Source organism: Diprion similis, chromosome 1 (genome assembly GCF_021155765.1).
Source record: "Diprion similis isolate iyDipSimi1 chromosome 1, iyDipSimi1.1, whole genome shotgun sequence".
Lineage (NCBI taxonomy): Eukaryota > Metazoa > Arthropoda > Insecta > Hymenoptera > Diprionidae > Diprion > Diprion similis.
The window spans coordinates 1631067-1649663 of NC_060105.1; the positions used below are offsets into that span (position 1 = coordinate 1631067).

General features: G+C 40.5%; 2 protein-coding genes across 7 annotated transcripts in view; one reads left to right on the forward strand and one right to left on the reverse strand.

The window, feature by feature from the left end:
* LOC124413574 (protein pangolin, isoforms A/H/I/S) overlaps positions 1-3282 on the forward strand; it is a 123545-nt gene extending 120263 nt beyond the window's left edge. For all 6 annotated transcript variants that reach the window (XM_046894307.1, XM_046894378.1, XM_046894659.1 and 3 more), the window contains one exon: positions 1104-3282. In XM_046894307.1, coding sequence (XP_046750263.1) covers positions 1104-1545 — 442 coding nt within the window. In that variant the 3' untranslated portion in view covers positions 1546-3282. The remainder of the gene's footprint in view (positions 1-1103) is intronic.
* A 3843-nt stretch (positions 3283-7125) lies between these two features.
* Positions 7126-14784, reverse strand: LOC124407004. Its single transcript, XM_046882773.1, has 5 exons — positions 14693-14784; positions 14286-14354; positions 13786-14031; positions 12667-12732; positions 7126-12580 (listed from the first exon to the last, which is right to left on the reverse strand). The coding sequence occupies exons 1-5, from the start codon at positions 14782-14784 to the stop codon at positions 7126-7128; spliced, it is 5928 nt and encodes a 1975-aa protein (XP_046738729.1).
* Between the last annotated feature and the right edge of the window lie 3813 nt (positions 14785-18597).

The window sequence follows — 18597 nt, forward strand, 5'->3', positions numbered from 1 at the left end:
CTGGAGTGCTAAAATACCGGCAGGTTCGATTCCTGCTTTCACTTAATATGTCTTGAAAATTTGCAGTAGTATTTCTTCTATTTCAGTTTTTATTGTTAAGTATGCATGGCAAAGATAAGAAACCGCTATAGTCAGTCTATTGTCTTCATCTCATTACTCCTTCTTTTAAATCTTTTGATCCCCTTTTTTGAGAAAAGAAAAGTTTATCGCACAGGTTGAATTTTACAAAACAAATCAGTCCTAATAAAAACATAGCATATAGCTACTTGAGTTTTTGATCTGTTACAAAAACTTATCCTCTCCCACAATTATCACATCTACCATTTATAAAGCTGACAAATAGATCTCACTTTGACGGTAGTTTATTGCTTTGCTATGCAAAATATTTATCCAAATAATCCAATTCATTGATATACGCCAATCCTGTAATAATTTTTTTAATAAAACTTGTAGTCTGCAATAAAAGGATTGAGGATAGAATAAGACAATGACAATCAGAGTTTCGGAATGCTCAATTTACCAATTGGCACTACTTAAAATGACAGTCGCATACTTTACAGCAAAATTGTTCTAGATACATGGCGAGACTTATTGCAGGCTGATTAGTTCCTTCGATTAATTTTTTCTTCAATGTGTATTTTATACGTTATGCTTGTTCGATTTTTAACTTTTGAGCATGACATTTTCTGCGACGTGTGTTCAATTATATACAAAGCTTGTATTACAAGTTTACGAAGAAAGTCTCATATATATGTATGTATGTATATGTATATATTGTACATATATATACAAATTCATTTATTGCATCGCGACGAAAGTTAAAGCTTTGATGTATTATACATGCATAATAATCGGATACGAAGGAATTTGAAACTTTTCTGTATCCTTTTGTTAGTAAAAAGCATCTTATACATACATAGTATCTTGTAATGTCAAATTTCACATGTAATACCAGTTTTTATAACAACGACGAGTGAGCATGATGTTTTATTTTAGTTATGTAATATGAATATACATATATTTCAAACTTACGTATACAATATTAGCTGTTAACAGCAAAAAATCAATTATTCGACGAGTAACCAGTCACTCATTCATTCCAGACGTAAGAAGAAATGTATCAGGTATATGGGGGAGGGAGGAGATGGCGACGGCGACGGTGACGGAGATGGGGACGGAGATGACGATCATTCGGAGGACAACCTGGGCAGCGTAGGGGAGGCAGGCACTCCTGAGGAAGATGAGTCACTGAGCAGTCCTGGAGGACTTTCGGCTCTTTCTAGTCTGGCCAGCCCGTCGCTGGTATTGCCTTCGCCTTCGAGCTTAGCCAGCCCCTGTCCGTGTCCCTTAACACCTCCGGTGCCTCCTCCACCTTTGCCTCAGATTCAAGCACAACCAGCGCCTCCTCATCGGAACCCGGTCGGCACCAATCCCCATGACATCAACAATCCGCTCAGTGTGAACCAACTGACAGGACAGTGTATAAAAAGTGATGTGGGACCTGCCCCCTCGGGCCCATCCAATCCTGCTATCAGTGTCACGTAGCCCTGGGCAGCCCCAAGTGACAAAACTATAATATTCGGTGTCATCGGGGTTCAACTACGTTTAAGTTCAGAAAGACTGGATAATCGTAACGTTTGAAACTAGCCTGTTTTTTTCCTCAAAATACTTACGACTTCTTTGCTTTCCGCGATTACCTTCTTGCTTTTGCTAACGGGCATAGGGTTGAATATACTACATTAAAATCACCGGTGGTCTAAAGGTTAAATTGAACTTCTGGCATGCTAGATATGAAAAAGTACTAATCGACCTAGTCCATTTTTCTTTCAGCCTATGAATTAGGAAATTTCACTTCTTGTTTATTGCAAAATTACGCCTGTGACATATTTTTTTCTACTCGATTCTGACGGCACTTTGACCCCAATTTTTTGGAACATTTTAAAGTAAATGAATAGTAAGTTGGAAAAAAACATGATGACGAATAATTATTTGGAAAAATGTGTCCAATATAGTTTTGAAACACTTATAGTTATCCAGCCTTTTGCAAATATCCACTTGTAAAGACAGTGTCTAAAACAACCAAACACACACATATGAACAATGTAATGATGAAAATGATGCAGAAATACTCAGGACCAAGTGTCTGGCTGTAGTTAATCGCTCGATATTCAACTGCATTGATGATGAAAGACTTGAAGTGTAGTGTGAAGTGCGTATACTGCAGCTCGTAGTCCTTGTTACGTTGTGATGCCAATGACTGACATGTCATGTTCCTGTGCCAGGTACTATATTCTATAAATAATTATATCACAAGAGAAAACACATAGATAAAAGAAGAAAATAATTAATTAATTAAGTAAATAGCGTTTATCATTCATTTATTCAACGTCATTGTGTCAAAATATCTATCTTCTGTATGTAATTTGTTATTTTTTTAAAAGTCTATACAATTGATTAATTAGCATAAGATCTCTTTAGTGCGAAGTCGTTAATTTAAGGCTGTTTTAGAATATCAATCACCCCCCTTTCTTACCATCTCCCATCCCCCTTCAACTTGACGATAATAGCTATATAATTGGCAGATGTCTTACCGATGTTGTAAGTTTTTCTTTTTTTTTTTTTCTTTTTGGGTTTTGTCGAATTTACCCGTTTTGTTCACCAAATCTATCCGTGGATCTCCGTAGCATAATATTATGGGCCATATCTAGATAAATATTGACAATTTATCTAACGAATCGGTGATTTTGTGTATTAATTCAGAACATCTTTCATTCTAATTCTTAACACAATCATCTTATGATACAGAGATTATTCCGCTTTTTGATAGCATTCGAAACAAGGTCTCGGGTATTTTCAAATAATAAGAAAATTCCCTGAAAGCAAATTATGAAATTGTCTTGAATTTCCAACAAATGTACCTCTTTCGTTCGTAATGTTACGTTATTTAACGAATTCGTCTGTATTCGACGATCGAACAGTAACTTCTGTAACATTTCTTTGCAATTTTTTGTTTTCTCTTAAAGTGTCACTGACAATGTACAAGTGTGAGAGGAATTTTCTGTTTTTCATCTTCGTTCAGCAGTGCAATGAACATTTCTCACAATACAGAGGTGTCAGAGAGATATTTCCTTTAACGAAAGATTGGAGATCCAAACTTTCCATCTTAGGATTCTCAAGGCTTTTGCATTTTTACATGAAAGATAATGAAAGAAAGATTTTATGATATCAATGATACACTCTACTATTTTATTTTATTTTATTTTTTTATTTCAAACGAGTGTGAAGAGGAAGAAAAATAAAATTTGTTTTTAACAATTATTATCGCAATAACATGTAAAATGATTTTATTACTACTGCGGTTTGTTCATCCATGTTATGATGTTTAGAATATATTTTAAATGTTCGATTTATTTGGTATAGTACTTTAATTATCGATCGTGTGTAGCTTAATGAAAATTATAAAATTATTACATCACTGGTACACACACAATTATCTAAAACAGTTCAGTACCAGATTCTCAATAACTTTATACATACGTTAGTAGTTTTTAAATCCGCTTCTCTTAGAATTTCAGTTATAGGTTTTATACAAATTTATGTACATATAGTTACATATATCTCTGACACCTTGATACGCATTGTCTGTGAAATATTATTCTGTTTCGTTCTCCTTGATAGAATTTTAATGACAGTTTGTACATTATAAATGTTAAATTTGAATTCCTTTAAGGGTGCAATAAGTAATTATTATTTACCTATACAGTACTGATAGAGCTCGTACGAATTTCGACCGATGAACGGGTTGTTCCATTGATCATCTTCCACCAATCATGTAATACATTCTTTTGTTTTTCAATTTTACTCTTCTCAATTACTAAAATCGAGTACCTATTTTTCTGTTAAATGCATGCCGACTATTTAGATCATTCCCTTCATCTTGTTGATTAATCTTCTCCGTTCTATTCTAATTCATAACCAAATCATGACTATTTCTCATTTCTTGCATTCATATCCCTGGTTGTACTTTATTGCATATCTACTATCGCCGACTAAATATTGTACTTTTTCATGTTTGTAACTCAGAAAGCACCTTTCGTATTTGTTAATTGTTAACAATGTTGCAGAAAATAGTTTTTTCTTTGTATTTCAATTTTGTTGAGCCTCTACTGTACTGTAGTGTATGAAGGAAAAGAAAAGAAAACCCAAGGTTAAATATATGTAAGGAATAATAGCCTCCTTTAATGAAAATTCGTTACGTAATCATTAGTCGTTGATTTTTTTCTTTTTTGTACATGGTTTTTGGTGCAACTTAAATTTTTTTCCGCCACTGCGAATAAGAAAAGTGTAAAAGGAGGGAAGAAAAAAGTGAACAGAATGCAATAGAGATTTTACACAATTGTTTGAATGAATATTTATGTTTATACAAACAGCTGCTTGTGTACATACATACATGATATATATTTTAAGGTGCATTTATTGTCAAGATGGGAAAGTGCAATGGAGGAATTATTAAGTAAAAAAAAAAAAAAAAAGAGGGACGAAAAAATTGTATATCACGCTGTACACAATAGAAAACGATTCATCGATGTATTTAAGCTAACGAACAAAAGAAAAAAAAACTCGTCGAAATTCATGACTGAATCCATACTTGTAATAATTATTAACATGTATACGTTGCTGCAAGACCACGTAAACGCCGAGAATAACATTCTAAACGTGCCATAAGAACATCATGCCAACATTATATATCAGTAATAGATATTTTTACAGTAATTATTTTGATCCAATGGCATTCTCTGTCGGCCGCTGCCGTATGTATTCCTGAGGTGTGCAATTTTCTGAGCTTGTGTTGCAAAAATGAAATAATAATAGCAATAAAAATAAGTAAATCCAACAATAAAAAGAAAATGAATGATCTAAAATCTGTTTCAAATAATTTTTCGCTAATTTAGTTTTTCGGGGTGATAATTAAGAGATAACTTGGAAAGACAGAAGAAGTGCACACTTCAATATCTGAAACCAGAGTTCATGCTCTAGTGTCGTAAATATAAGAATTGCGAGTTGAAATATCGCCGAGACGAAAACCGCATTGTCTAACATAGTGTTGGAGAGATGTATCTTGTTAATACTGATCCAACATTATCGTGGCTTCAGATTATATAATATTACGTTTGACAATAGCAGTAAAACCCGCGTAGTCGACGAAAGGATTAAATGATAACGTGTCGTGATTGGATACAAAGATAAAGTAAATAAACAAACAAAAAAAGAAACAATCTAACGGATTGTTATATACATATTATATAATTAAAATAATAATGACAGACACAACAAGAAAAGACTATAAAATTGTATAATGTATTCTATTGACACCTTCTGTAATATGCTTTGTGGCGCGGGTAGGAGAACTGGGCCGGATCCCTGTATACTATACCCATATAATATAAAAAGAGCTGATAATTTGACATACACGAATACAAATCATACCTACCTGTGCCACAATTTGCAATTTTACACTTTTAAGGAATGAGACGAAACCAGAACGGCTTTTCAGCAATTTGTTATCGAGTTAAACGGTTCAATTATATAATCATCGTGAAACCTATCGCATTTCGATTAGCGTTGTCTAATTAGTTTTTATCGCAATTTGTAAATTGTGTATAACGTTAGAGGCAGCCAAATACACTGATAATAATTATAGAAATGGGTTAAATGTTAATGTAAAATTAATTGATAAATGTAGCGTCTTATCGCCGAAGCAGGGTTCAACATGTGCCAATATTTACTTTCATTTGGAGATTTATTACTCTGTATACTGAATTGATGATTTTAAAAACCGATTCAGGCAGCTTAACGTATCCGGCTTTTAGTTATACCGTATTGTTATGATGAATCTACAACAGTCAATATTGTGACGAAAAGGCTTCCACGATAAATGCAAATGCATTGTACATACGTATTACTGTTGTAAAACTAACGGAGCAAAAAGAGACAAAGCGAAAAAAAGTCTTGATAATCATATTCTTAGTTTACTTTAGCGTTGTGTGTACTTATATTCATGATTTTAACTTTCTTTATTAGTCTTCCACTTTTATATACGTGTATAGACACGAATATTCAACGGCAAATAAGGACATATGTTTATTTGCCATGAACTACGTGCTATGTGTACAATCGTTCTATCAATTTTTTTTCTCTTTTTATTCTTTTCATTTCGATACTCAGGCATCCAGCCTCGAGCATTGGTCTATGGGGTAGTGCATCTGCTCATTAACGGGAAAAACTCCGGATTTAGTACTACCAGAGGTACAATTAAACAATTAAAATTCAACGATTTGTTCGTCGCTTGGCTATGTCTCATTCCCAAGAGTGCTTGTATTATATGTAAAGTATCTGACAGTTCAGCTGCATTGTACAGTGTTTTCTAAGTATCTAGTTTATAGCGTGTAACTGAAATATTGTATTTACACTAATAAGTGATCTGTATCAAACAAATTCATTCTCGTATAGCATGTACTCCTACTCATATAGATGCTAAAAGTGATTTGTGTCATAAAACTATAAATAAAAATTAGCAATTTGAGAATGTAGTTTAACAGTCCGTTATGTAATATAATTTACTTCAAACCATTTCAGCATCGTTAATCTTTCAACTAAAAATTTTAACGCTAGGAATTATTTTCGGTGAATCAATTTTAATTTAGACTCTGACATGTACGCAATACACGTGTACACTTACGTGTGAATTTTTCTCGTTAAATTGACGATTTTTTATCTTTACTCGGAGGGAAAATCATAGCAAAAGTGTTTTTGACGTTATTTTCTGCCATGACGGATAGCGCTCGTTAACGAAGGAGTGACGATCATGATCCAAAGACTGAATAAAAATTTTGAGCGTGTAAACGTCTTAGTTTTGTACCATTGCTTATCTTGTTAAATAAGTTAAAAACGTTTTCGGATCTAAAACATTTGTCCAAAAATTGAATAATTAATTCGCAGTCGTGCACTAATAGTGTTTATGCGGGGATGAAATAAGAGTGAAGACATGATTCGGCTTCGATAACACACTGCAGCATTTATTAGTATTTACAAAATTGATGAAGAATACAAATTCACGCTTGTAGTTTATTTAATACATGGTGGTGGACATTCGTTTTTGGCGTCTGAGAAAAAGTGCAGGCTGAGTACATTAACAGCATTTATAGTGTACACAGTGGGTTTTTTGTAATTGCAATTGGATACAAATATTTTAGCCATCCTCGATATTGTTTCGCACTTAATAACGCACGATTGCCCATCCGGGCTTGCTCTGCCGGCTTCATCCCTGGAGAACGGCTCGACGAGGTAGAACTTTCCATAGTGCTGCATCACGGCGACAGCCACATTCGGGAGATGCAGTATGCCGGAACAGTTATTCCTAAAAAAGAGGGTTAATCCCTCTGTAAGGTCGTAGACGTGGAGCAGGCCAGCCACTGTGTGATGGTGGATGTTTATGTTGGCTCTAAAATCACCGACAATGAACACAGTGAGCAATTCACTCGGTGAGAGGACGCGAGCGCCGGGTCTAAAGACGCGGACACTGTCGGCGTGCAGCTGGTCCCCGTACACCATTATTGCCCTGAGCAAATCCGGCGTCCAAGTCGAGGGCACGTGGAGCAATCCGACGACAATCGCGACTGCGGCGACCGCAGTGCTCTGAAGTCCTCGAGTCGTCACTGCGAAGCTGCGGTCGTTGAGATGACCGATCCCACTAAGAACACTCAGTTCGTCGTCGATGTAAAGGTATTCCGAAAGAGTTTCCACGTCTAAGGTCGTCAGCTTCTTTACCGGGGAAACAGGGATCGGCGGAGCGGTGCAATCTTGAACTGGACGGAATCCAGCCGGGCACGGCAAAGGCTTGATTAGGGTCGTCTTGATGATCACCCTGTCGATCGAATACTCTCCGTATTTCTCCTTCTCGTCGAGATTTGCCATTATAACGTCGTAGAGGGGCTCGATGCAGGCGAACCACATTACGCAGGCGGTTCCGGAATCTGTCTGCAGTCCATGGTCGTCTCTCGATCTCGGATCGTAGATGAAGTACACCCCTAAATCTATCCAGATCGCGACCATGTATCTTCCGGCCACCAGCACACCAGCCCGATTCTTTTCAAAGAACTTCGGTAGCCCTTCTTCGAGCATTACTATCGGTGGTGGAGGCGGTGGTTCTCGTTTCGTAACTCCTTTCTTGCCTTTTTTACCGCCCTTGTCTTTCTTCGGTTTTGCTGCCTTCTTACCCTTGCCCTTACCCTTCTCTTCGGGCTTTGGCGGCTCCGGTGCTACCTGCCCAGTCAGTGTCCCGCCCTCTACGTCAGCGGTGAGGATGTTCACACCGACGTAAAAGACCCTGATCACATCTTCCGGCTTGATCTTCATCCGGGTTGGTCTAGCCTTCATAGTTTCTTTGTGCACGTTACTGCCCACCACCAGAATCTCGTCGAGTGATTTCTTCGTCCACGTTATCGGGCTCTTTACCACCGATAGGCCCAGAGCCACGACGCAGTTCGCGGCGGTTTGTCTGTTCCGTATAACGACCGGGAATATCTCGGAAGCCTGGTGCGACGTGCCGCGTAAAATGGCACGTGCGCCGCTCATTCGTTGGTAGGCATTCAACGGTGGTAAATTCGCGGGACGAACGCTGAGGCTGGGGTCAAACTTCCAGGGTGGAAGTCTGTTCCAGTCGACGATTTCGACCCCACTTATTTCGTAGTCTCCCTCGCTGCCCAGGCTTGATAACAAATTCTCCACAAGCAGTTGGGTGTTTGAAAATCGAAGGACTCGTGGCGTGCCTGAAATATCTTCGCCGTCTGAGGATTTTGGAATTACACAGTAGTAAAAGTCCTTGAACTTCCATATCGCCGTATCGATCCCACGGGATGAAATCACCCCGGAATCATTTCCGTCGAAGAATTTGTCGATTCCAGCCTGGAGGTTCTGCATTTTCGGTGGTTTCCCGGCAAGATCACCAGCCTGAACGCAGTCCTTGACAGTGATGTCAATCCGTCGATTTGACAGGAAGAATTCTGTGATTACTTCGTTCACCTTCGGACTTCCGTCCCGACCCAGCCTCTCCATGCACTTTGAGTGCAACTTGTCCCCGGTGATAATTACCTCGTCGAGGACCTGAGGCTTCCAGAATCGGGGTTGATAAACCTTAGAGAATACCACGGACATCACGGCGACAGCTGCTGACTGATTGTTCCGATTTTCTTCCTTGAATTTCTCATCGCTCATCGTCACCGTTCCCGATAGGCCCCAAACACCTTCTGACAACTTTGGAAAGTTGTGCCATAGTTCTTCGGTCGAAGTTGTCCTCTGCAGACGTTCTCCCTCCGCTACTCGAGTCTCGTACTCATTTTCGATGGTGACGGTGTCAATCGTGAAGTTTTCGTCCGATTTTTCAATCGACGATTGTATGCTACTGGCCAGGGCTGCGGTGTTCATGAACCACATTACAGCAGCTGTACCATCCTTCTCCTTAGGCTCGCCGCGATTGTCCCTCCCCTTGGGATCCATCGTGAAGAAAACATAACCCTCCTTCCAGACGGGCATTATCACCGTACCGCAATTAAAAACACCGTGCGTCTGTTCTTCGAAAAATTCCTCCAAGGACTTGGCTAATTCCGATGGCTTTCCCGAAACAGTTTCCTCGTCCAAGCCTATGCTTATGTGATTAACACCTATGTAGAACTCGTCGTTCACCTCGTTCGTAAGGAGATAGTCTCGAGGCGTTTCCTCCTCCTCTTCGGGCTCTGGAAGGTTCTCCAGACTTTCGAAGGTCAGCTTGTTACCGATCTTGAGTACCTCGTCAACTACTTCTCTGTACCACAGATGCGGATTGTACAATTTTGTCATCGCCAGGGTAACCAGTGCCGTTCCAGCTTGTTGCTTGTTTCGTGTTTGGTGCTTGAACATTACTTCATTGCCCTGGTTAATGCTTCCGTTGAGACAAGCACCCGTGTCACCCATAGCCGTGTATTGATTTAGATCCGGCTTGATTGGAGTTTGCTTATCCTTCTCCATCTCGTCTTCGGTCATAGGTTGCCCTATCGAAACAACTTTTATGTCGTGTATCATGAACTCGTCAGTGAATCCTTCAGCATCTGGATTAATATTTTCTTCAATGTACTTGGCCAGCAGAGGTAATTCCAGTGTGCGTATCACACAAGATACAGGCTCGCTTTCTTCACCCTCGAAATTTCGCTGTCCCATCTTACCCCTGGCGTTCGAATCGAAGTAGTAGTACGAAGTTTCCTTGGATTTATCCTTCATCTCTTCTTCGTACTTCCATACAGCAATATTCAGGTCCTTCACCTGAACCACGCCGTATTGTTGGGTATTGAAGAATTGTGTTATTCCTCGCAAAAGGTTCAGCTGTTCGCCATTCTCTGGAGCCTTTAGATTACCAACGATCGTACAGTCCTCGTACTCTACCTTGATCTTCCTGTTCTTCATGTAAAAATCCTTCCGGAGATCGGTAACGAGGAACTTCCTTTCCTCGTCGTCGGACTGTATGAGCTCCTGACACCAGTTATAGTAGGCATCTCCATCGCGTATCGCTTCGTCAACCGTTTCCATTGTCCATTTTGTAGGCGGCGTTTCTTTAGCGTTGACTAAAGCGACAACTGGAATCGCCAGGCCTTGCCGACCAGCACTCTCCTCCTCCAGGGACTCGTCCTCGTTGGTAATTGATCCCTGTAGGACCCACTTCCCGAGTCCCCCCGGAGCAAAGTCGTTCCACGTACGCAGACCGGGCAGATCCTCAACCACGATTACGTGCCGCAAGGTAAACCGATCGTTTTTCTTAGCTGGGTCAATGTTCTTCAGAAACAGTCCAACCAGAGAGTCAAGATCCGGAAATCGTATCACACAGCACTTTCCGATTATCTTTTTTTCGCTCGAACCTACCGCAGCTTTGCTCTTACCTCCCTTTCCGCCCTTTCCCTTCTCTTCCACGATCCGCACCCCGAGTGGACCGCATTGTCGAGGGTCAAACGTGTAGTAGTAATCATCCTGAGTCCACACTGCCACAGCCATCGACGTGCACTCCAACACACCTTCTTTATTTACGAGGAAAAATTCTTCCAACGCCTGTCTGAGGTTCAGAACTGAGGGAACCTTGGAACTGATCGTTCCGACTACGGTCACAAGGTCCACATCAACGATCAGCTTCTTGTTCTCAATCTTAAACTTCGTGTCGTTCATGTCGCTCGCAGTCATTGACTTTATGCTCGGTTTCTCCGCCTTCACTTCAGCGTAAACGCTGTCTCCCAGCGCAAGAATCTCGTCCAGTCTTGGCCTCAGCCACGACCTGACCGCGTGTACCTTCTTCATGCCGATCGCCATTACGCAATTCGCAACATTCTGGGCCCCCTTGCTTTTATAGATGTCAAACCCTTCGTGTGTCCAGCCATGCAGTATGGCCATATCCCCTGGCAGCTCCTTAAACGTGGACGGCACGTTGACGTGCATATCGTAGTAGCCGTAACCGGTGTCGAAATTGTTACGGTCACAGAGAGGCTCGGCGGCGAATTTTTCTCCTATGCTGTAGTTTGATATCGTAATCGAAAGCGGTTCCTTTTGCACTTTCATATCTGCCGATACGGCTGGTTTAGACTCCTGAGCACCGGCCGTCGCACAGCCCGGCTTCCCGTCTTCTATCTCCAAGGGGTTGATCGCTTTCAGCACTTTTTTGTTGGGCACGATGCCCGAGATCTGTGCGACGCATTCACCGCTACCCAACGAATCAAAGCCGCATCTCTGGATGGGCGTAATTCGAAGGATTGTTATCTTTGCGATGCAGTAACGGGAGTCGAACTTCTTCTCCGTGTTGCTCAAGAATAACTCACGCATGTCGTTCATGCACTTGAAGTACATCAGACATGCAGTACCCGATTTAAGCTTCCTCCCGTCGTCCCCTCGCTCTGAAGGATCGAAGTAGAAGAACCCGGAGCCTCTATTGCGCCACATTGCCACCGATTGACCTTGCGTCGTTACCACGCCGGCATCGTTAGTCTTGAAGAATCGCTGCAGGCCATCGGTGAAGTCCGGGCAGCCCACGCTTTCGCTGAAGAGGTTACCGTATACGCTGCTGCCCTCCGTACAAATTGTACATTTGTAATCACCGACGAAAAACTCCGGATAGACAAGATTGACGGTCATGTACACTCCCGGGACAACACGGTTCCTGGTTGCGCTCATCAGGAACAATTTGTCACCAAACTCCAGGACGCTGTCAACCAAGTATTTTGTCCAGTCCTTCGGCTCGAACAATTGTCCAAACACAATGGCCACTACGGAACATGGAGCGCCTTGATTTCCACGACTCCTTGGCTTGAACCGGGGATGAGTCATTGCCCATGATCCTCGAAGGATAGCAGAAGATGGACCTAACATTCGGAAGTTGTGCCAACGTTTGCCGAAGTCATGATGAACTATTGTCTTTTCTTCTTGCTCGTTTGATTCTTCAGAATCTTCGAGGTTATTAGTTTTATCGTCATTTTCTTTTTCCTTCGGGTTAGCCTTGATCTTTTCTTTATTGCTACGAATTATGAAAATCCCTGATCAATTACACAGAAATATTCTTTTTTTAGCATGTTATTGACTAAGCAAAATTAGTTCTTGTACTTGATTATTATACTTCTGAACGGATTCCATTGAGGGTGCATAATGCAATACGGACTGTTGTAAATTCTAATAAAGAGATTATGGAAAAAATTTATACAAAACGACTTACGCTGCCATTTTCATTTATTTTCCTCGGGACACCATATACAGCACATAAGATGGACAACCAAAGATTAGATAACCTCCAACCGTGAATGTAATACTTAGGAACAAGCAAATTTCGCAAAAAATTGTTTCGCTACATATGACTTAAATGAAATGGCATGTTACTGGTGGAATAATGCGTCAGGACACTTATAAATTTACATTAAGACCGAAATAAATCACACTGGACGATGATGTCCACTGATTGAAGGATTGACGTGAAAAAATTGGATTGAAACAAGTGATCAATTGTGAAGAACGCGGAATTAGCGATGAATAACTTGCAAAACGATTATAAGTCGTTGCGTGTTTCAATTCGTTAATTGAATTTCTTACAAAGGAGAAAAGTCTTTTTCCCACTTTTTGGACCTTCTGGAATCCGAAAAAGACCATCGACAATTAGAAAGACCAGCATGTGAAAAAATATAAAGAGAATATAAAAAACTTTTTCGTTTTTCGACTGCAATTTTTGATCCGCAGTTCACATCGACTTTAAACTACGTGCAATCGATTCGTCTTATGAGATTGCGTTAAATTAACGGGTTAGGCCATCCTGAAATTAATAGAAAAATAGATTTTTTTCGCTTACTCAAAGCTTGTGCTTTATAAAATACTTGAAACCCAGATTGTACCAACAATTCCGGAAATCAACCGACGTACAGTAGTTCGTACAAAGCGCTGCAGCTTAGTGCACATCGTTTTGTTTATTCCATAATGAAATAGTCGGTGAGAAGTTTTGTGTAATTCAATTATACCGAAAGTAACATGCCCGAATAGAAAAAGTGTTGGAGACAGTGGCAGACGTGGAGGAAAGAAGATATTACCGGCAAAAGTGCTATTCAAGGAAATTATATGAAGCCGGCACTAGAGCGTCGGCAAGAAAAAAAAACTGAAGGCTAATAGCAGTGATTACACGATAGAAATCGGAGCATCATTCTCTGCAATTATTGTTAAGCAAGAAAATGTATAACTTACGGTGGTGATACTAAATTCACAGAGTTATTTGTTTGCGGGCTAGAAGTCAAATTGAATATGTCATACATGTTATGGTTAGTCATATGAACATGTCCGTATAAATTCAAGCCCCCTGGTAAAGTGAACAGACGAATTTTTTTCGCATTACGACTGATTAGAATTGGTTTTGACGAGAATTGAAAAATTTTGTAGAACAATAGACATATATACACAATAGTTTTTCTCGGAATGTGTAGTTCACGGTGACTGACAAAAAAATATCGAATACAACCTGTCCAATTTGGTTCAATTTTTGCAGACATTATTTATATGATTATCTGAAGTATTGCATGAGGTTTTTGCAATAAGTTCTTTTTGTTTGGATTAAGTTTTAAATATCAACCTATAAGGCCAAACAGATCACGAAGTGTACTGTGGAATATTTTTTCAATCCTTATGTTGAACGATAGCTATTTTATCACTGAGAAGGACATTTTCTCATTTTTTCGTTTCAGACGTACATGGAGCTCAGAAATACGCGGGCCGTTAGCACAGGTGACCGAAGGAGAGCTTCGGGACACAACGCATAACTACAAGATTTTTGAATATTTGAAAATGAACAATATGCTGTACCTACACATGAACTTTGAATGAAAATATATACATATGTATTCGATAGTTGTGTGATTGTAACTTCCTTGAATTCATTCCTTTTTTGAGCATTTCAGACTACCGATAACTTTTACTTGCGACATTTTTTCAAATACAAGAAAAATTAGCAGTGAAAATATTTTGTACTCCAGCAAAAAGCAGTTCGTCATGAAATCGGTAAATATTATTATTTGAAGGCTAATTATACGTTGTGAAGTTAACAAAGTCATCTTAGACAGCATAAAATCAACAGCTGGAAAATTACGAAGAACCTCACACGTTTTTCTGCGCGGTCGATTCCTCTCGCAAAACGACGTCGATATAGCGTATCGATGAATCAGGTCCAGAATTCGTCAATGTCGCTACCATTTCCACGAATATCCGGAATGAGTACACTTGCTTCTTTTCCGCGAAAAATCACACGTCATGAAATCAAATAGGAGGACCCTATCTAGACTGATTGGAACCCCAGGAACGCGAACTAATCGTCAAAAAGAGCGTAAGACCAACTGCAGAGAAATGATTATGAGGCCATTTAGTTTTTCAGCTGTAACTTTTGATCCGTTGCTCGCAGCGTATTGGGACTGCGCTTGATTGATTTCACGTCGGATTACTGTCGTGAAGTATTGATTGCAGCACTGTTCACAGTCGTCGAAATTTTGGCCAAAAATCCAAAGGGGTAAGGCTTAGTTTTTTGGACATTTTTCGAGCCGAAAATTTCTCGTCTCGGAATCGATTTGTATGACCATCTCCAGAGTAATTCGACCCCCAGGAACTCAGAAAACACATCAAAAAAAGGGTAGGACCAGCAGCAGAGAAATGACGACGAAATTCATGAGTTTTTCGGCCGTAACTTTTCAGCTATCGCTCGCAGCGTATTGGGACTGCGCTTAATCGATTCCTCTCGCAAAATCACGTTGGAATAGTGCCTCACAAAATTAATTGCAGCACTTTTCAAAGTCGTCGAAATTTTGGCCAAAAATCCAAAGGGGTAAGCCTTACTTTTTTGGTCGTTTTTCGAGACGAAAATTTCTCGTCTCGGAATCGATTTGTATGACCATCTCTGGAGTAATTCGACTCCCTGGAACTCAAAAAACACATCAAAAATAGGGTGGGACCAGCAGCAGAGAAATTACGACAAAAATCTTGAGTTTTTCGGCCGTAACTTTTCAACTATCGCTCGCAGCGTATTGGGACTGCGCTTAATCGATTCCTCTCGCAAAATCACGTCGAAATAGTGCCTCACAAAAGGAATCGCAGCACTTTCCAAAGTCGTCGAAATTTTGGCCAAAAATCCAAAGGGGTAAGCCTGACTTTTTTGGTCATTTTTCGAGACGAAAATTTTTCGTCTCGGAATCGATTTGTATGACCATCTCTAGAGTAATTTGACCCCCAGGAACTCAGAAAACACATCAAAAATAGGGTAGGACCAGCAGCAGAGAAATGACGACGAAATTCATGAGTTTTTCGGCCGTAACTTTTCAGCTATCGCTCGCAGCGTATTGGGACTGCGCTTAATCGATTCCTCTCGCAAAATCACGTTGGAAAAGTGCCTCACAAAATTAATTGCAGCACTTTTCAAAGTCGTCGAAATTTTGGCCAAAAATCCAAAGGGGTAAGCCTTACTTTTTTGGTCATTTTTCGAGCCGAAAATTTCTCGTCTCGGAATCGATTTGTATGACCATCTCTAGAGTAATTCGACTCCCAGGAACTCGGAAAACACATCAAAAATAGGGTAGGACCAGCAGCAGAGAAATTACGACGAAAATCGTGAGTTTTTCGGCCGTAACTTTTCAGCTATCGCTCGCAGCGTATTGGGACTGCGCTTAATCGATTCCTCTCGCAAAATCACGTCGGAATAGTGCCTCACAAAAGTAATCGCAGCACTTTTCGAAGTCGTCGAAATTTTGGCCAAAAATCCAAAGGGGTAAGCCTTACTTTTTTGGTCATTTTTCGAGCCGAAAATTTTTCGTCTCGGAATCGATTTGTATGACCATCTCTGGAGTAATTCGACTCCCAGGAACTCAGAAAACACATCGAAAATAGGGTAGGACCAGCAGCAGAGAAATTACGACGAAAATCGTGAGTTTTTCGGCCGTAACTTTTCAGCTATCGCTCGCAGCGTATTGGGACCGCGCTTAATCGATTCCTCTCGCAAAATTACGTTGGAATAGTGCCTCACAAAATTAATTGCAGCACTTTTCAAAGTCGTCGAAATTTTGGCCAAAAATCCAAAGGGGTAAGCCTTACTTTTTTGGTCATTTTTCGAGCTGAGAATTTTTCGTCTCGGAATCGATTTGTATGACCATCTCTAGAGTAATTCGACCCCCAGGAACTCAGAAAACACACCAAAAATAGGGTAGGACCAGCAGCAGAGAAATGACGACGAAATTCATGAGTTTTTTGGCCGTAACTTTTCAGCTATCGCTCGCAGTGTATTGGGACCGCGCTTAATCGATTCCTCTCGCAAAATTACGTCGGAATAGTGCCTCACAAAATGAATCGCAGCACTTTTCAAAGTCGTCGAAATTTTGGCCAAAAATCCAAAGGGGTAAGCCTTACTTTTTTGGTCATTTTCCGAGCCGAAAATTTCTCGTCTCGGAATCGATTTGTATGACCATCTCTGGAGTAATTCGACTCCGAGGAACTCAGAAAACACATCGAAAATAGGGTAGGACCAGCAGCAGAGAAATTACGACGAAAATCGTGAGTTTTTCGGCCGTAACTTTTCAGCTATCGCTCGCAGCGTATTGGGACTGCGCTTAATCGATTCCTCTCGCAGAATCACGTCGGAATAGTGCCTCACAAAAGTAATCGCAGCACTTTTCGAAGTCGTCGAAATTTTGGCCAAAAATCCAAAGGGGAAAGCCTTACTTTTTTGGTCATTTTTCGAGCCGAAAATTTTTCCTCTCGGAATCGATTTGGATGACCATCTCTAGAGTAATTCGACCCCCAGGAACTCAGAAAACACATCAAAAATAGGGTAGGACCAGCAGCAGAGAAATGACGACGAAATTCATGAGTTTTTCGGCCGTAACTTTTCAGCTATCGCTCGCAGCGTATTGGGACCGCGCTTAATCGAATCCTCTCGCAAAATTACGTCGGAATAGTGCCTAACAAAATGAATCGCAGCACTTTCCAAAGTCGTCGAAATTTTGGACAAAAATCCAAAGGGGTAAGCCTTACTTTTTTGGTCATTTTTAGAGACGAAAATTTTTCGTCTCGGAATCGATTTGTATGACCATCTCTAGAGTAATTCGACCCCCAGGAACTCAGAAAACACATCAAAAATAGGGTAGGACCAGCAGCAGAGAAATGACGACGAAATTCATGAGTTTTTCGGCCGTAACTTTTCAGCTATCGCTCGCAGCGTATTGGGACTGCGCCTAATCGATTCCTCTCGCAAAATCACGTTGGAATAGTGCCTCACAAAATTAATTGCAGCACTTTTCAAAGTCGTCGAAATTTTGGCCAAAAATCCAAAGGGGTAAGCCTTACTTTTTTGGTCATTTTTCGAGCCGAAAAGTTCTCGTCTCGAAATCGATTTGTATGACCATCTCTAGAGTAATTCGACTCCCAGGAACTCAGAAAACACATCAAAAATAGGGTAGGACCAGCAGCAGAGAAATTACGACGAAAATCGTGAGTTTTTCGGCCGTAACTTTTCAGCTATCGCTCGCAGCGTATTGGGACTGCGCTTAATCGATTCCTCCCGCAAAATCACGTTGGAATAGTGCCTCACAAAATTAATTGCAGCACTTTTCAAAGTCGTCGAAATTTTGGCCAAAAATCCAAAGGGGTAAGCCTTACTTTTTTGGTCATTTTTCGAGCCGAAAATTTCTCGTCTCGGAATCGATTTGTATGACCATCTCGAGAGTAATTCGACTTCTAGGAACTCAGAAAACACATCAAAAATAGGGTGGGACCAGCAGCAGAGAAATTACGACGAAAATCGTGAGTTTTTCGGCCATAACTTTTCAGCTATCGCTCGCAGCGTATTGGGACTGCGCTTAATCGATTCCTCTCGCGAAATCACGTCGGAATAGTGCCTCACAAAAGTAATTGCAGCACTTTTCGGAGTCGTCGAAATTTTGGCCAAAAATCCAAAGGGGTAAGCCTTACTTTTTTGGTCATTTTTCGAGCCGAAAATTTTTCGTCTCGGAATCGATTTGTATGACCATC

Coding starts and splice junctions, on each gene's coding strand:
- LOC124407004 (XM_046882773.1), bottom strand. CDS start 14,784: ATGGTAGCGACATTGACGAATTCTGGACCTGATTCATCGATACGCTAT. Junction 14,032..14,285: donor CGCGTATTTCTGAGCTCCAT/GTACGTCTGAAA, acceptor TTTTTTTGTCAG/TCACCGTGAACTACACATTC. Junction 12,581..12,666: donor TTCAGAAGTATAATAATCAA/GTACAAGAACTA, acceptor CATAATTCGTAG/CAATAAAGAAAAGATCAAGG.